Raw genomic sequence first — 16949 nt, 5'->3', positions numbered from 1 at the left:
GTTTATTTGCTGCAGTAGGGAGGAGGAAGTGTTGTGACATTTATTGAGGTGCATGCTCAGTAACGTATGCTTACTTCCTAGCTGTGAGCCACAGTGGAAATAAAGATTACTTTCCCCTCCATCAGGTCACACCCAAGCTAATTTTACAGCCTTGTCAAAAAGCAGTAGAAATTACTAGTTATCACTACTTTATCAGGCTCAGTTGACAAGGCTAGATTGGAACAGAAACACAGTGTGACTGAAGCTTGTTGCTGTAAATTGAATTTTGACATGCTAAGACAACTACTATGTAAATCTTCACTGGAAAAATGTTTTGTCCTGGTAGTTTTGTCACGGGTTTGTCAGCAGTTGTGTACCCACTGGGTGCTGTAGTTCCTTTAATAAAGGGGAAAGAAAAGGTCAGATCTGCTAAGTATGTGTGCTGACAAAGCCAGTGGAAGGAAGCTTTCAGACCTGATTCTGTTTTGCTCTAACTTACTCTGGCGTTTCATGTAAAAGGAGAAAATTGGAGGTGGTCTACTTTTATGATCTAGTAACTGCTGTGGAAGGCTGCTACCTTGCTTCTGAAATGCAGCAATGGGATGTCTGCAAGATGTTAAACTTCTCCTACACTATTATCTATCAGAAAGGGCAGTTTACAAGGTTGTTGATGTGTCTAGAAAGCACGGAGCTTAGCAATGCCTTGGCCAGTTACTATTGGTGTCCCTTAATGTGCATAAAATATTGTTGTTGTTTATCCACTGGGTCAAACAAATTGCTGCTTTTATGAATCGGCTTTTGCTGTGAAGTGGCTGAAATGGTGCCAGCATTCTCTCCTTTTTCATCACTTTAGAAGTCCATTTTTTTTTCATTTGCAGTTCTACAGAGCTGGTAGATGTGTTTCTGTTGGAAAAGCTGTAAAGATGCAGAAACTTTCAGTTCTGCATGTTTTCTTAAGCTATTTGATATTATATTACTTTTTTTTTTTCTCCTTAAACTTATTAGGGATTTAAACAGAACTATCACTGTATCTTGAACTATTTATTTCATGCTATTTATTTATTTATTTATAAATGCTACTGATTTATTTCTGCATAGCAGAGTATGATAACCCTTCTTTTGAGGAAAAAAAAGTTGTTAATATTCGTAATACTCTTGGTAGTCTGTAAGAGGCAATTTTAACTTTTTTTTTAACAGCTTTTCTTTTTATAGAGCAGTCCTCTTTCATGTTGTATTTTTAGTGCTGGCTGTAAATAGATTCCAGATGTTCATGGCGATTTCTTTTTCTTCCTCAGGCAGGTTAGTATTTCAGGAATAGAGAAACCTCTACAATTCTTTTAATCTTCTAGAAGAAGTCTCCCTGCAACTTCAAAATTTCCTTGTAATAGTGATTCATTCAGGAACTTAGTTTTGGTTACTGTTTCAGCCTAGCAGAATTCTATATCTAAAAGCAATAATTAAAATTAGTGTTAAGTATTTTTAGAGTGAGTTCATGTGTGATGGTGTATCCTGTTTTTGAATAAGCCTTAAACTACTGGATCCAAATACCAACTTACAATAACAAAATACAGGAACAACATTTGAGGTAAATAGTTGCTAGAGGGTTCCACTTTGTAAGTTCTGCATGCCTAAATTTGCACTATACAAGTTATTTACAAAGAAATTCTACCTTAACCTTTTGTAAAGAATCTTGATTTCATAGTTACCATAACTTCTGTGACTTCTTTGGTATGTGTGTGTAATAAACAATATTGTACAGCTCTCAGAATTCAGTTTCTCAGAACAGTGATAAACTACAGGACTTTGGGGGTTACTGAAATGCAGCCATACTTGAAATGACATATAATTAGTGCACAGGGATGTGTCTAATAAAGGAAAAAAGAGAGGAAGAAGATACTTTGGCTAGAGAGCGGAATGGGGCTTTGAAAATTAATTTGGAAACAACTCTCGCCCAGGTAGAAAACCTCAGTTCTTCCCAGTAAAATCCACCCCCCCCCCCCAAAGTTCCTAGGGCACAATGAATATAAGTGTCAGTTTGCTGAATATAGTTCAGTTTGCTGAGAAATAACAGATTTCAGATTCTCAAATACCATGCAAGGAAAGCTTTTGAAAAGAAAGACAAGATTAATCAAGGACAGCAATATTTGAAAATGTAATTCATGGTTCATAACTTATGATTCATGTTGGTAATCTCAAAAATGTCATTGCATCCAGTTTGTCCCAAATTGATCATTTGATGCAAATGGAGCTTTATGCCATATTTTTTATATGCATGCATACTGGTGCAAATACTGCTTTATGCCGTATTTTTTATATACATGCACACGTTTGTGTATATTATTTTGTGGGAAAGCCCAAATTGTTTATTTTGAGAATTTCAGTGAGGGACTTACGTAATGCCACTTGCACAGGCCTCTACCAAGCTCTGCTTGTTCTGAACATTAATGTAATAAGTTCAGTAAGAAAATACAGGTGTGAACTACTTAACTAGCAAGACGCCAGTTGCTCTTCATGGTTATTTTCTTTCTATGTATTTCTAGCAAGACTTTTATAAATCACTTTCAGATTTAACATAGCAATTACTCTGAGATTTAAGATTTCATTAAATTTGCATAAATCTATTGTTTATTCTAAGAAATTTTCATTCTTATAATAATAAGTTCAATAGCTAAGATTTAGTGTTGTTCCATGAATAAGTGATGATGTGCTCCACTTCTATGCAGTTTTTAACAACAGGAAAAGACGCCTTTTCAAAAGCATCTGGAACATTTTATTAAGGTTAATCTGTAGCATTCTATTAAGACTCAGCAGAAGATGCTCGTGCTGAGTTAAGAACCCTTTTTTAGGTTCAAACAGCTGGTTCCTCTCACCCTCAAATTGTATAGAGTGGTAGATCCATGCAGTTGTTTCTCCACCCCCATGCTCCCCAGCTTCTTGTTTCAGGTATTCAAATTCTATGCTTCTGAAATAAAAGGCTTTGTTTTCCAGCAGTCTGTTTTGGTGGCAACTGCCTCTTCGTTTTTTGAAGAGTACAACCAAAACATGAGTTATTTTTTGACTGAACTCCATCCAAAAAGTTCTGCAATTCTAAATGTCTAGGGTAGGCATGTGGTTTAAAAGTACAAAAACTTGAATTTTAAATAATAAAAACACATAAAGAACACGGACTTCTGTTTCTCAGTTTGTCTTAGAGTGGTACCAGAATGAAGTAGGATTATACTGAAAGCAAATGACTTTGGGCTAATTTCTAGTTTACTGAATGGATTAATATTTTTCCTTTATTTAGTGTGAACTCTTCTGACCACTTCAATCTTGCAGTCTGTAAAACGAGGAATAATCTGACACCTGTTCTCTGGTGAGGTAGATATCTGGGTCTGTTTAGTTGGGATGGTTCCATAGGATGTGCAGGTGCCTACTGTTCCACTGTCCTGGCAATATGGCATGGCATATACCTATAGATATGAGCGTGTATATGAGTTAAGACTGATCGGGATCTTTTGGATTACTTTTTGGAAGACAGAATCAAACACTGAAAAACAAAGCCTCTAGTTCTGTAACTAGTCTCTTATAAACCATTGAGTAGGCTGTATTAGTTGTGTAAGCAATTTAACTTTCAGGTGCCAATAACTTAAATACATCTTAATGTGTTTCTGAGCAAAGTGATTAGATGCCACTCGAATGTTAAACAATAAAAATTCTACTGAGCAGTTTGAGCTTTATCTGGGCAAACAAAAGTAAGGAGGTAAGGATGAAAGTGAGGAAAAACATAATGAAAATGGTGGAAAAATAGTTTAATAATGTGCTCTTAGCATCCTTGAATATTTATGCTTTTATCAGTATGGGCAGTGATGTTGAGTAAACATCCTTAGCCAAGGCTGATTAATGAGAACACTTTCATAATTATTATTATTATTATTTTTTTTTACAATCAAAGCTGAAGTGAAAAATCAGTTTGCAGTGATTTTGGGTAGTTTTCTGTCCTCAGTCCCATAGCCAAAATTATTGAATTTCATGGGTGGGTTTTCTTCTGAGACTGTGTATGTTTATGCTAACATATATTTCATTCAAATTAGTTGGTTTACAACGTATCTAGAACCAAGGTATAGAAGTAAAATGACCTGTCCTCATTTTCATTCACCATGCAAATCAATTTTGTTACTATAAACTTCTCATAAGTTATTTTTAAATGCTACTCTAGGAGAAAATACTACCAGGGCAAAAATTGATTCAGATGGAAATGAGCTTAAAAATAGAAGGTAACACCTTCCTGCATAATAAATAAATAAATTGGAAGACATAGCAGTTGTTACCCTTTTTCAGATCCCCATTGTGTTTTTTTTATGTTCTTAATTCATTAAACAGAACGTCATGTGACAAAAAGCTCTACAGTGGTATGTCTGCATTTATCTGTTGCATTGTGATTTGATCATGAAAGAGAGAGTGAAGTAATGATCATGAAGTAATGTTTATTGACATCAACTATGTACTCTTTTATTTCTAAATTCTTTTTTGTATTGAAGTAGGTCTTGGAGAAAACCTTCAACTCTGTCTGAACTGCATATTTTGCTTAAATCTACTATCCTTTTTTGAATATTAATCTTATGATTTATTTCCAGGCTTTTGTGGTTTTCCCAGTACCCCAAGCCTTAAAGTAAATGTGTTTGGAAATTCTGTTCTGTCATTCATTTTGAATTACACTGATAGTCTACCTAGAGCCTACAGTCATTGAAAAGACACAGATAAGTTGTGATGTGTTCAGGTTGAGGCTGGCAATCAGACCATATGTGTGCAAGTACTAAGATGTTTTCAAGGTGGATAAGAATTTGATAAAACTTTGTACTGAAATTGCAGTGCAAAATTTCAATACAATTAATTTTCATTTAGCACACATACCATAATGTGACAACTTTTAAGAATGAAACATTTAAATTATTTAAACATTTTTAAAATAGGATGTTAATAGTAGTCTTCGACACATTTTTTCTTTTTACAATAAAACTTGATTATTAATAAATTTTGGTAAGGTTGAAATCTTACGAGAAAATGTAATTCAAGAGAATAATTATATTCCCCTTTCTGTGGAGAATCAAAATCTCCCTTTTGAAACATTCATTCTACAGGGTATGTAAGCTATTAACTAAATTAATTTTGGAAAGTAAACATGTTGAAATTGGGGTCTGTTTCTTGGTGAATGCTCAAAACACTTGCAAAGGGATTATTCTGGTGAGAGCAAAAAGCACGTACTCTTGAAAACGATTTGATGTTGGCAGAAAAATAAACTTGATATTGACGTACCTTAGAACTTTGGAACAGTACATAATAAAGCAAAGTGAGTCTGAAATTACAATCAGAATTTTTCGGGACCTCTTTAAATGGACTCTGCTGAATTTTTGATAATAAATTTGTGTTGAAAATATGCCTCTAAAAATCCTTATTGATGCAGAAGTGGTATGGTTAAAGATGAATGTATTTTTGTAGTACCTTGTCTGTTAATTTTGCTAATGCTTCTTGATTTTAAACATTTTCATCAGTAAAACATGGAATAGTTGAGATGGGCACCACTAACAAATTGAAATATAATAACTCTGCCCAGAGAAGTTGTGGATGCCCCACCTCTGGTAGTTGGTTAATGCCAGGCTGGACAGGGCTTTGGGAGGTCTAGGTGGAGGTGTTCCTGTCCATGGCATGGGGGTTGGAACAGATGATATTTAAAGGTCCCTTCCATCACAGAGCATTCTAGAATGCTAAAATTCTGTGTAGTTTCATCTATGGAATTCACTCCAATCTAGCAATGACCAGTATTTTGTAGAAAGAAATATCTGATTGTTATTTCAAAGACTAGCAGTGGTTGACAGGAAGCAATGTCTGTGTTTCCAGGTAGACTTACTGCAGCCAGGGTATTTGGCATCACTTCTAAAATACAAAAATGTGAAGAAATGCATTGATGAACTTGAAGCAAATGGTACATGGCCTCTGATGATTCTCTTTGTAAATCTGATAGCTCAGCCGTGGGTGTCTAACTGCATTCTCATTGCATTCCATGTGCCTTTCTTGAGTGTTACAGCTATCCATCAGATCTGTCCTCAGCACAATACAAGCAATATTCTGCTATAGATAATGCTAGGTAGAACCTCAGATAAAATGGATTTCTATGTGATGTCTTCTAAAACATACTGATCTTCTGTTACAGTTTAATGTTGGAGAGCAAGAGGCTAAAAATGAACAGAATTTAACTTGCTGAAAAAGGCAACTAGGCCACCACTATGAAATCTAACAGGCTGTCTTAACAATAGAAAAAGATGGAATTTAAGGTGTCATTTCTATGACTTTGGCAGTTTCACCAGCTTGTTGAGGGGGAAAAGTAAGAAAAGTGCATTTCAGTGGTTTGTGGCTTGTATTAGAAATAAGTTCACATATAGCCAGGTACCTTTGCAAAAACTGACAAAGGAAAAGTAAATATAAATGAGGAAGAAAGGTCAAAGGTAGTGGAAAGATGGAGACAAGAAAATTTAAAGTGTCTTTTGCTTTAATACTCTAACTCTTTTAGTCCTAGTAAAATAATTAATTCTGTAGGAAGAATGAAAATAGTTTAAAACTAAGTCCATCAATGTTTTTTTCCTCCTTTTTATAAATTAGAATATTCAATTACACTGAAATCACAGGTGAGAATACCACATCCAGTGACCTTCCCATCCGTGCAGATTTAAGCTTATGGTATTGAACTATGAAAATACACAAACTTCAGTACAACCAGGCTAAAAAGGCATAGTGTTATTCAGGAAGGTAATTGAGTTCCCCTGTGGAAGGACATCACTTTTTAAAAAGAAAGAACATTCTGACATTGGGTGTGTATTTCTTTTGTGTGGTGTTTTTTGTTTTTCTCCCCCAAAAAAGATGAAGCACTTAAGTTTAAAAACCTACTTAGCGGGAGTTAAAAATGGTAAAGAAAAAATCTTGCTTTCAGGAAAAGCATAAGAATAACATGCATTTGTTCTACTCCAAGCATCACAGTCAGCAAACAATTGACAACAGTAGGTGTTGGTTTTGATAGGTGGTTTTCTTAATTTGCCAGCTGAAACAGCTATGTATGAGTAATGAGCTTCCTTTGTTGTACTCCTTCCCACAGATAAGTAGAAGAATTCTTACTTTGTCACATTTGTGCAGAGTAGCTGTCCTTTTTCTCAGTGCGCATATGCATTCTACCAGTAAATTACTTAATAAAAGGTTTCGAAAATGTTATTTATGGAAATGGCTTCTCAATAAATTCATTGCTGCTATGTTTTTGGAAGAAATGGCTGACAGATATAAATCTTATTTTTAGGAACACTTTCAAATACAGCGAATACTGAGTTCTAGACGGCATTCGAAAAGTAGAAAGCAAAATAAGCTGCAAATGTAGGTTTTAATGTTGTTTACAGCAGTGTTTGATATGCATAGTTCTTTCTGAAGAGCAGCAAAGATATCTGTATGTTTTTGGACCTAGAAGTTGGAAGTCAGAAGGTTTATCTGTCTCTTTGTGTTCTTGATTTATCACAAAGCAGTTAATTTATATTTGTACAGGTACCTTGAGCATGACTTTGTCTCGTGGAAGCAGTAATAATTCAATTTTTTTTTTTTTTTTTTTTACCATTTACTGCAATTTTTTATTTTTTTTTTTTTTTTGCGTGAGGGAGGGGGGAATGATAGTCTATCAGTTTCAGTAGCCTAAATATTACTCGTATGTTCTTCCATTTTAGTAGCTAATGAATTGCAAGACCAGTATTTTTAAAGAATATGGATTTTGGTCAAATATGTAAACACTTCTATATTAAAAATGTTTAAGTTTAAGCACTGTTGTTAGATGCTGTTCAATTAAGATGCTGAAGGTGCAGTGCTTTCATTTACAAAATGAAAGGTTGTTTATATTTTCTTCTATTTTCAGAACTATATGTTGTACTATACATACATATAGTAGCAGGAATTATTTTGGACATCTAGATGTGAAGTTGGAGTTGTACTTGTGGATGTTGTTGTATATTTTCAATGTATCAGCCAGGAAAATAACACTGAATTGTTTCTAGCATTTGTCTCTGGGTAGAGCAAACTGCTTTTATAAGTTTTGTTTGCCATGAACAAAGAACAATCATTTCAGATTTTATCTTCCTTCATGATAGATATCAGGAATCTTTCTGATAAGCGGATTTGAATTCTAAAAACTTTGCAGAATATATCTTCTTAGTATAATATTGCAGGAAAAAGATTCCAGTGAAGAAAAAGAAATCTAATTCCAGCCAGTGAACTTCAATTCCTTTTTTGCTTTGTTCAGAGTTATTGTATGTTGCTTGCAATATTTTTTTTTTTTTAATTAACTAGTTATTCTCACATGAAAGTACTGTTTGATTGTACTGTTGGATTTGATTCCAGAGATGGTGGTGGCCTAAGCAGGTGGTATATATGCCAAGGCAGACTTCGCTATATGCTTACACAACTCTTCTTTTTCTCTCCAGCTGTAAGCACAAGGTGTACTTGGAAAAGCTACCAAATACTAGCATAATTATCCCATTTCATAATGAAGGATGGACTTCACTCTTGCGAACAATACACAGTATTATCAACCGCACTCCAGACAGCCTGATAGCAGAAATCATTCTTGTGGATGACTTCAGTGACAGAGGTAAGGCCCAGTTGGTTTTGTTTTAATTTGAAATTTGTATTGCACTGTGGTCTCTATAGAAGCTAGAGTAACAAAAATTGAAGAAAAAATAGCTGCTGAACTGCCTTCCTTGAAGTACTATTTGATTGTTAGCTAGGGGTTAAAAAAAAAAAAAAAAAACTTGTTAAGCGTGCTTTTGTTTTATTTTGCAAATAAAATGCAAAAAGGTAAAACTGAAAAGGCAAGAGATTAGGAATTGTTCATTGGTCTTTATTAGCACAGTATTTGAATACATTCTTTCTGAAATACTGCAAATTGTTAGTGCTTCAACATACTTTCCTTTTAGGCTTCATTTTTACTCTGAATTTTTAACTTTCACCATTTTGGATGAATGCAAGTCATTTGTCTTTAATCCTGAAAATATATTGAATTAGGAAGCTTCTTGTACTGGTATAAATTTACCATAGAGAAAAATGAGACTGTTTTGAAAGGAATGTAAAAACAATTAAAATAAGAATTAAAAATTTTGCTTTTGAATAATTAAAGTTCATGACATATCTGCATAATAAAATTAAGATAAATGACAATATAATGAACTTTGTCATCAATGCTTCTTGAATGCAACACAACAGTGGAATACTCTCAAAGTCTTTGGATTAAATTTGAGTTCCTTAGGTAAAATAAATTCATAACAATAGTATGGAACTTGTATGTATTTTATTTCTTTCAATTTTATGCGCTTAGGAATTTAAATGTGAAGAGATTTGATTTTGTATTTTGGTTGGTTTGGGCATTTTTTGAAGGTTGGTTTCGATTGAAATAGCAATCAGTTATTGATTGAAATAACATCATTTTTACTAATACGTATGTGAGTATTGTTTTGAATAGATAGATACAAAACAAAAGAGAATCGTGCTCATTGCTGACATTTAGGTAATACCTTTGCCTCAGCTAGGAGCTTATAGCAAAAGGTTTCTGACCTGTGATGGTGACAAGCCCCTACGTGAACAAGAGGGATATTAGTAGAGCATTCCTGAGGTGTAAGATTTCTGTAAAATTTTAATTTGATGTTTCAGGGGTTAGAAGGATTAATGGTGCACACATCTATCTTACACTTCTGTCTCTGCTGTTTTAGTTGCAATATTTTCTTTGATGAACTGCCTCTCTATCTGTAATGTAATTTAAGAGAAATCATAAAGCAAGTAGAGTTCTGTCTTCTCCGGGCGTATAGAAACTAGACAATAGATGATGGAAGTTCTCAAAAACAAGAAGTATAAAGACAGACAATTCTTCTGCAGGCTAACAATTTCCTAGTAGTAAAACAACTTACCAGGAAATATATAAGTTGTTTTTATGAAGCTTCTGACTACTAAAAAAGCTTCTTATACTGAGAGACCAGCTATTGAGTCTATGCTCAATCTGGTGATACTGTAGTGGTGTTTTTTTTGTTGTTGTTTTTTAATCAAAGGCCGTACTGACTATATACTTTCAAATGTGATAGTGTTTTAGAAAGCTTATCTACTTCCCAGTTATAAGAAAAAGAACTAATACCATTAAACAGAGAATACTGTCATTTTTATTCCTCTTTCTGGAAATGTCCCAGCTTATGTTTTGCTGCTTGCTTGAAGGTATTCTGGGAGTAAATATTTGTAATTCCTATAAAATTAGAGAAATCTCCTATGTCTTCCTTATTTTGAGTTACATAAACCTATCTAACTTCTCAGTGGAGTAATTTTCATCTGGAAGAAGTGATTTATATAGTATGGAAATGCTTAACAGTGTCTGGTTTGGAAGTCTTAAAGAAACTTTGTAAGAACACTTGAATGGAGCTGGGCCAAGAACTGTTGTATCATGTGGAAGGTTTACTGATTTCTTTCTTCATTGTTATTAAAAACAAAGATTAGAAATTTGTTTTTGAATGGTTGCCAGGTTTGAATTTGAGCATATTTGGTAGCATGTTTGTGTTTTGGGAATAGCTTTTTAACATGTGACAAATGCTAGCATCTCTACTTTCTGAAATCAATAACACTGAACTTCAAGTCAGTTAAATCATTTCTGTGTATCTGTAGTGAGGTTTTTTCTTGTGTTTGTGATACCATAAACTGTATTTTAAATGAAGCTCTATCATGGTTTTTTATCATGTGCTTTTTGTCTTTTGTAGACACAGGCTACACGTAGTACAGATAGGTTATTTAATGTTGGAAAAAAGTCTGTCTATACCTCCACAGTAATCCCTTCCCAGTTCATAACAGTCTTTTTAAAAAGTGTTTGAATAAATGCCTCTATCACCCCTTTCAAGTTTCTACTTACTCTCATCTACTCAAGTTCTAACAAGGACTGTCTCCTGCTAACAACATCTTAGATTTTTGTAAAAGGGAAAAGTTTAGTTAGTTGAAGTAGAGGGAAACACTAGCCATTTAATCACTACTATTAAAATATCAGCTATTGAAACATACCATTCTCCAATACAGCCCCACTCCAGGGGTGTATGTAACACTATTATTAGTGTTATTAGTCCTTCACTTGTTTTTTCAGGGACTGACAAGAGCAGTGAAGCAGTGTGAAAGGCACTTAAGACAGATCAGGTCAAAAATGAAATGTGAGTTCACTTGTTTTCAAAACTGGTAGAAACATTGTAAGCAAAGTTTACTGCAGTCTTGAAACTGATTAAATCACTATCTGTTTTTGTAATTTCTTCATGAGGCTTCGTATGTCAGCTGACAAAAGGCTATTTCTCACTTCTGTGAAATCAGTTAAAACCATTTAAGCGACACGATGTATGCTATACTTCTTGAAGAGTGTAAAAGTTTTCTACTAGGACCCAATTTGTTGACAGTTGAAAGTGAGACTGGACTGTTTCAGCACTACAGTTATTTTAAGGGTAGTAATTAATTGGCTGGTGTCTTTTTCTAGTGTGTTGTGCTAACCAAACTTTTCCCTCTTACAAAAGTCCAAGAAGTTCTTACCAAGAGACAGTCCTTGTTAGAACTAGAGTAGATGGGAAAAAATAGGAACTTGAAAGGGGTGTAAAAGAGGGATAAAACATGGTGCTTTTTTTTTTTTTTTCATAACCAATGCAAATATAAATATGGAAATGCACGTATAGAGCTTTTGATAACTGATGATGATGATGTTTTAGTGCATAGCCAGGTACCCACCAGCTTGTTGGTTTGTTGCAAAATTACTTGTGTGCCTTCGGTTTATTCATATTCATTTCTTTGTCTTTTGTGATCAAAATGAAAAACTCTAGGTAGTTCATTCATAATATTCACCATAGATTATGACATTTAGATGTTATAAAAGTGAAAGGACAGCTGCACCTTTTTAAATATCAATATAATGCAGACTAGAGACTTGATATTAAGAATGGGGAGGCAAGCAAATGTTATGAAACTTGAAGTACCATACATAGTCATGAAAAAAAATCAATATAAAAAACCCTATATGAATATCTGTGGCAGAGGGAAATGTAGATTTAAATATATGTACCCAAAGTTGCAAAATATCTTTATATAAGTTTTGGAGTTTATATACTTAAGTGCTTAAATAATGTGAGGCAAAAACTCGATAGAATTAGTGGAATTACTTCCAACTCTGTTTCAGCAAGTGTGGGGTTTTTGTGTGTTGATTTTTGATTTATGTTGTAAATGTGAGCAAATGATGGAATACTGGCAAGCCTAAAAGAAACTCAATTCATAGTTTACAGAAGCTCTTTCACGTGTCTAAGAAATACGTTGTCTGTTAAGTTCTGTAACAAGGAAGTATTACCTTCTACTTAGTCTGTCTTGGAAATCTCTCGTTAAGGGAACAGTTTTTGGGCTGACACCTAAGAATGTTTGGTTTTGCCCTGTCCAGCTGACTTGGCGGTCTGCTCTTCATTAGAGACTTCCACTGAATTATTATACCTCAGATGTAGGCTCAAGTACCATAGCTTTACCACAGAAGGTCAATATTGCATTATTAGTAATAATATTGCAGTATTAACAATGTATGTCTGCACTGTAAAGTATGCAGAATATTCTGACTGACTTGGGGTTGCAAATTATTCTAATACCTGATATGTGCAAGCAAAACATGTATCTGCATATATACTGCATGTAAATTGAAGGCCTATCAGTTGTGAATGTGTTGCCAAAAAATGGAAGTTGAACACCTCAGTGTTGGAGTGTACTGTGTGAGGTGTTTGCAGTGAGCTGTGTAGGAAGGATTCTTTTTCCGGGCTTTTTTGCCTCTCTAAAAGAGGTAGGCTTTGGAAGAGGACAGTGACTGCTGTGCAGGTTTGTGTTTTGTTTTGTTTTTGTGGGGGGGAGGCAGGCAGATTGCTCTGAAGTTGCTGTCTGTTGGTAGATATCTGGAAAGATGGCAAGAACCAGAAGGTAGGTAAGAGTTTTGGAGCAAAGGGCAAAATTTGGAAGTAAGCTAGTTGTCTTTGGTTCTGTTGCAGACAAGCTTGTATTTCCAAAAGAATGTTACAAACTAATATAGATTTCAAAACTCTAGGGTGAAGTAGATTTGCTTTGTTAATGAGTTCAACAGTCAGGTAGGTTGCTAATGCCTTTGCTGATAGCTTTGCACATCAGCTTTTATTCCTTTTGTCTTTTAATGGCTTTATTAGCATAGTCAGCCTTGTGAACTGTTAATAACACAGCTTGTGGTCATGCATGTAAAACTGACTTGCCAAGCATTTTTTTTTTTTTTACTGCTTTTTGTTTTTACTTGACCCCCTAGATCTCTGCTATAGTATCTATCTAGTGTAAGAAAAAATGCACGGTGCCACAGCCAACAGTAAGTTTATTAGCAGTAACAATTACAAAATGGTATTTAATTGGTTAAAAAAAAAAAAAATCTGATTTTCCTAAGCGAGGAAAAAAAAATTTAAAACGCAGTGGTCAGCAGCTTCTTTCAGGAAAGAAGCTAGTTCCTGTCACTGGCAAAAAAAAAAAAAAAAAAAAAGGTGTTTTGGTGGAAAATGACACCAGAAAATTTTTGTTCGTATGAATGAGCTGGTCCGTTCTCATTTTGTCACCTGCTGTGTTCTTATCTCTGTGTCCCCTTGCTTAACTCTACGCATCATTTTTCATTTCACACTCAGACTCCCGTAACGTCCCTTATCATACAGCATGTGCTTTCTGCCAGTTCTCTGTTCTGTGAACAGCCCAGATTAATAATGTGCAGGTCAGTCTGTAAAACCAACCAGCTGTTGATTGACTAGGGCTTGATTTGATCAGTCAGTGAACTTCAATGCTGGAGATGCTGTTTGTTTTGTGTGAACAAGGAGAAAGATCTGCTCTACCCTAATTACCCAATTACCCTAATATCCTGCCGAAGCTTTTCTGGCCTTATGGACACTGTCTGGTCATTGTTGTTGTAACTGTACTGTAGCAAAATGTAGCATTATTATGTATTGTACTGAAAGCAGAGCAGCTCTGAATATCAGCATCAGCATATATTTCTTGAGTGGCAAGTTGTGCGATTTGTTGCATGAAAATTACATTCTCTGTATTTTACTTGCAGACAGCTAGTTTATGTTACATGTCACTTGTGATTCCAATTTATCAATGCTTGGCTTCGGATCGTGGGCAGATATAACTTTTCTGATCAAATGAAGAGGAAGGCTGTGTTGCTGAAATAGTCATTCAACAGAGGTTTCCTAGGATTCTCTGATATGGTGAAAGCTTGCCACTCCAAAACTTAAATTCATGTATAAATATATGATATTAAAAAACAAGTCAACCTCTGCAAAGCAAAATACTTCTGTCTGTTCCTTTCCTTAAGTTTAGGAACCTGTTTTTCAAGATGGTATATAGTTGCTCAATGACTGTTCAGCTAGAGCTCTTTTAAGTTGCACAATTAATTTATATTTAAGAAAAAATAAATCAGGTTTTCCACCTTTACGTATCAGAGACTGTACCTTTGAACTTAGTTTTGGGTGTCTGCTCATCCCTAAACACCCTTCTCAAAAAAAAAAAAAAAAAAAAATTGTGTCCTGTGGGGAGTGGAGCACTAAACAGAACACTTCAAGCGTCATCTGTGCTGAAGGCATCCAAGGATCATATGGACACACAACTCATTAGCACTTTCTGGAGGCACAGTAGGACAAGGGATGAGAAATTTTTTAATGGGAAAGTCTGGGATTGCCTCCAGGTGCTGTGTATGGTTGTAGTGGGAGCAGAAAGGTGGAAGAGGGAGCATCTGTGCTTTTACAGGTATTAGTATACCAAAACCATCAGGATTGCAGGTGAAGTTACTGGATTCAGAACAGACAAGTCCCCAACTGCTGCTAAGTGTAAGGGTAGTGAGCTGGGGAGAAATACTGGGCTTTTGAGATCAGACTGCTTTTGGAACTAATGCTAGCTTAACCATCTGTGTGGCATTGTGCTGCACAGCATAAATACCTATCGGAAGAGAGCCTGTTTGGCCTTCTGTATATGTGGTTCTGACTTTGTCTAGCTTGATATCAGTGTTAAATGACTCAATTTTAAGTACAGTGAACTCTAAATTCTCAAGTAGAAGAAGGTGTTATAAGGCAGGTATTTTCTTTCAAACTGTTGATCCTGTACTTGTGGATGTGCCTTGATGCTTGGAGAGGTATAAAGAGATTTGCTGGATTTTGTTGTCCTAGAAAATGAAATAGCTCAGCCTAACACTTCTGTTTAAGTCTCATTCCTGTTGGAACTGCTTTAAGCGGTGTGGGAAACATAAAGGACATTTGCAATAATTTCAGAATATTATGTTTCTGTAACGCACAAAGTTTTGCACTGCAGGTTCTGCTACCTGTCCCGTGGTTGGAAGCTGTATGATAGGAAAGAAACTTCAGAAATCATCTGCTGTACAGTAGGATTGTAACAAGTGGTGTTGTCACCTTGACTAACTGAATACTAAACTGAAGTAACTCAGCTGAACAATTATGGCTAATTGTGTTTTAGGATTACAGATGAAAACAATTAGTGCTGTAGTATGTGTACATCAATATTTACAAACAGTGCACTTAAGTCAAGCTGACTTCAATTATATGTAACAGTCCTCTGGAGAACACTAGTCACTTTGTACAGACTGGAGAGATTTGCTTCATTTTGGAACAGCTGAGAAAGAAAATAGAGCTAAGCAGTGAACATTGAATTTGCATTGCCTTTACTGTACTAAAACAGATGAGAAGTTTCTTTGGTATGTTGTGTGTCTTGTTTACAAAAAGGTTGAGAGAGAGACAATGTTATTCCTATACCAATATCAACATCCAAGTACACTGTTAGAAGTTTTCTTCAAGCAAACCACTTAAATAAATCAAGCAATAGGAAAGTAAATGCTAATAAGTCATTGGATAAGGCTTGATACTAGATGTAACTGAAGTACTTGAAATAGTTCATTCCTCAGGAAAAAAGATGGTTGTGTGTACTTCTGCAGAACCATAATGAGAAAAGCAAGTAAGCTTTTAAAACAGATTGCACACACCACCACCACCCCACTAATCTTCCAGATTGTTCTGGGTGAAAGCTTTGCTGCATCAAGAGGGAGGGATTCACTCAAATTAGTTTCCAATCAGCTGAAAGTGCTAGGCTGGATCCTGATATCTTTAAAGCGGCTGGAGGCTGGGGAACCTGGAAGCAACTTGCAGAATCTGTGCCTGCGATGTAAAACCAGCCTTCTGTGAAGGATGAAGCATTCAGACGCATCTTGCTACATAAGAGCACTCTGTGTTTATCATCTTGTCTTCCTGAAGTGTCTGTCCCTGTGGTACATCATGGACAGAGGGGAGATTGCTGAGAACAAGAGGCAGTGCTGCGTGTTAGACCAACCCAATTCTTACCTCTTAACCTGGGAAGGATTAATGAGCTGTTAGTAACGAGGCAGCTCAGTGACCCTATCAATTACACTGTGATTCTTGCAGCAGGCATGTCACCTAGAAAGAGGACTTGCAAGTGAATCTGTCATCCAAAAGTCATCCCAAACAGATGCTGACATCTTAGGTATTTGAAAGCTGTAAATTTGAGAGAGCTAACATTTGTAATTGGTATCTTGAAAGCTCTTGTCAAGTGTTCTCTCATTAACCGTAGTGATGGCAGGTGTTTGCAATACTTGATGCAAGTCACATAGATGTAGTGTGAGAAAGTAGGTATGAATCCAGGTACCTATTAGCTTTAAAGCTGAATAGTTATACCTACAGCAATTAGCCTTACCAGCTGGGAGACCTATTATACCAGTCAAATAATTATACAAAGGTAAAGATAGATGTTTTCCCCTCCATCAAGAATTTGCAGTGGCCACACAGCTGATTACCGTAACATACAGGAACCCAGATCAATTTTAGCAACATCAACAGGGCTGTTGATATCACTGATAG

At 35.4% G+C, this 16949-nt stretch overlaps 1 protein-coding gene across 1 annotated transcript in view; it reads left to right on the top strand.

The window, feature by feature from the left end:
* Positions 1-16949, top strand: part of GALNTL6 (polypeptide N-acetylgalactosaminyltransferase like 6) — a gene marked incomplete at its 5' end in the record, with an annotated part of 473354 nt that overhangs the window by 213636 nt on the left and 242769 nt on the right. The window contains one exon of the mRNA XM_082759240.1: positions 8466-8632. Within this exon, the coding sequence (XP_082615366.1) occupies positions 8466-8632 (167 nt within the window). The remainder of the gene's footprint in view (positions 1-8465; positions 8633-16949) is intronic.

This window comes from Aythya marila (assembly GCF_965140915.1).
Source record: "Aythya marila genome assembly, chromosome: 4".
NCBI classification, from domain to species: domain Eukaryota; kingdom Metazoa; phylum Chordata; class Aves; order Anseriformes; family Anatidae; genus Aythya; species Aythya marila.
This window is presented reverse-complemented; position numbering and strand designations above follow the sequence as displayed.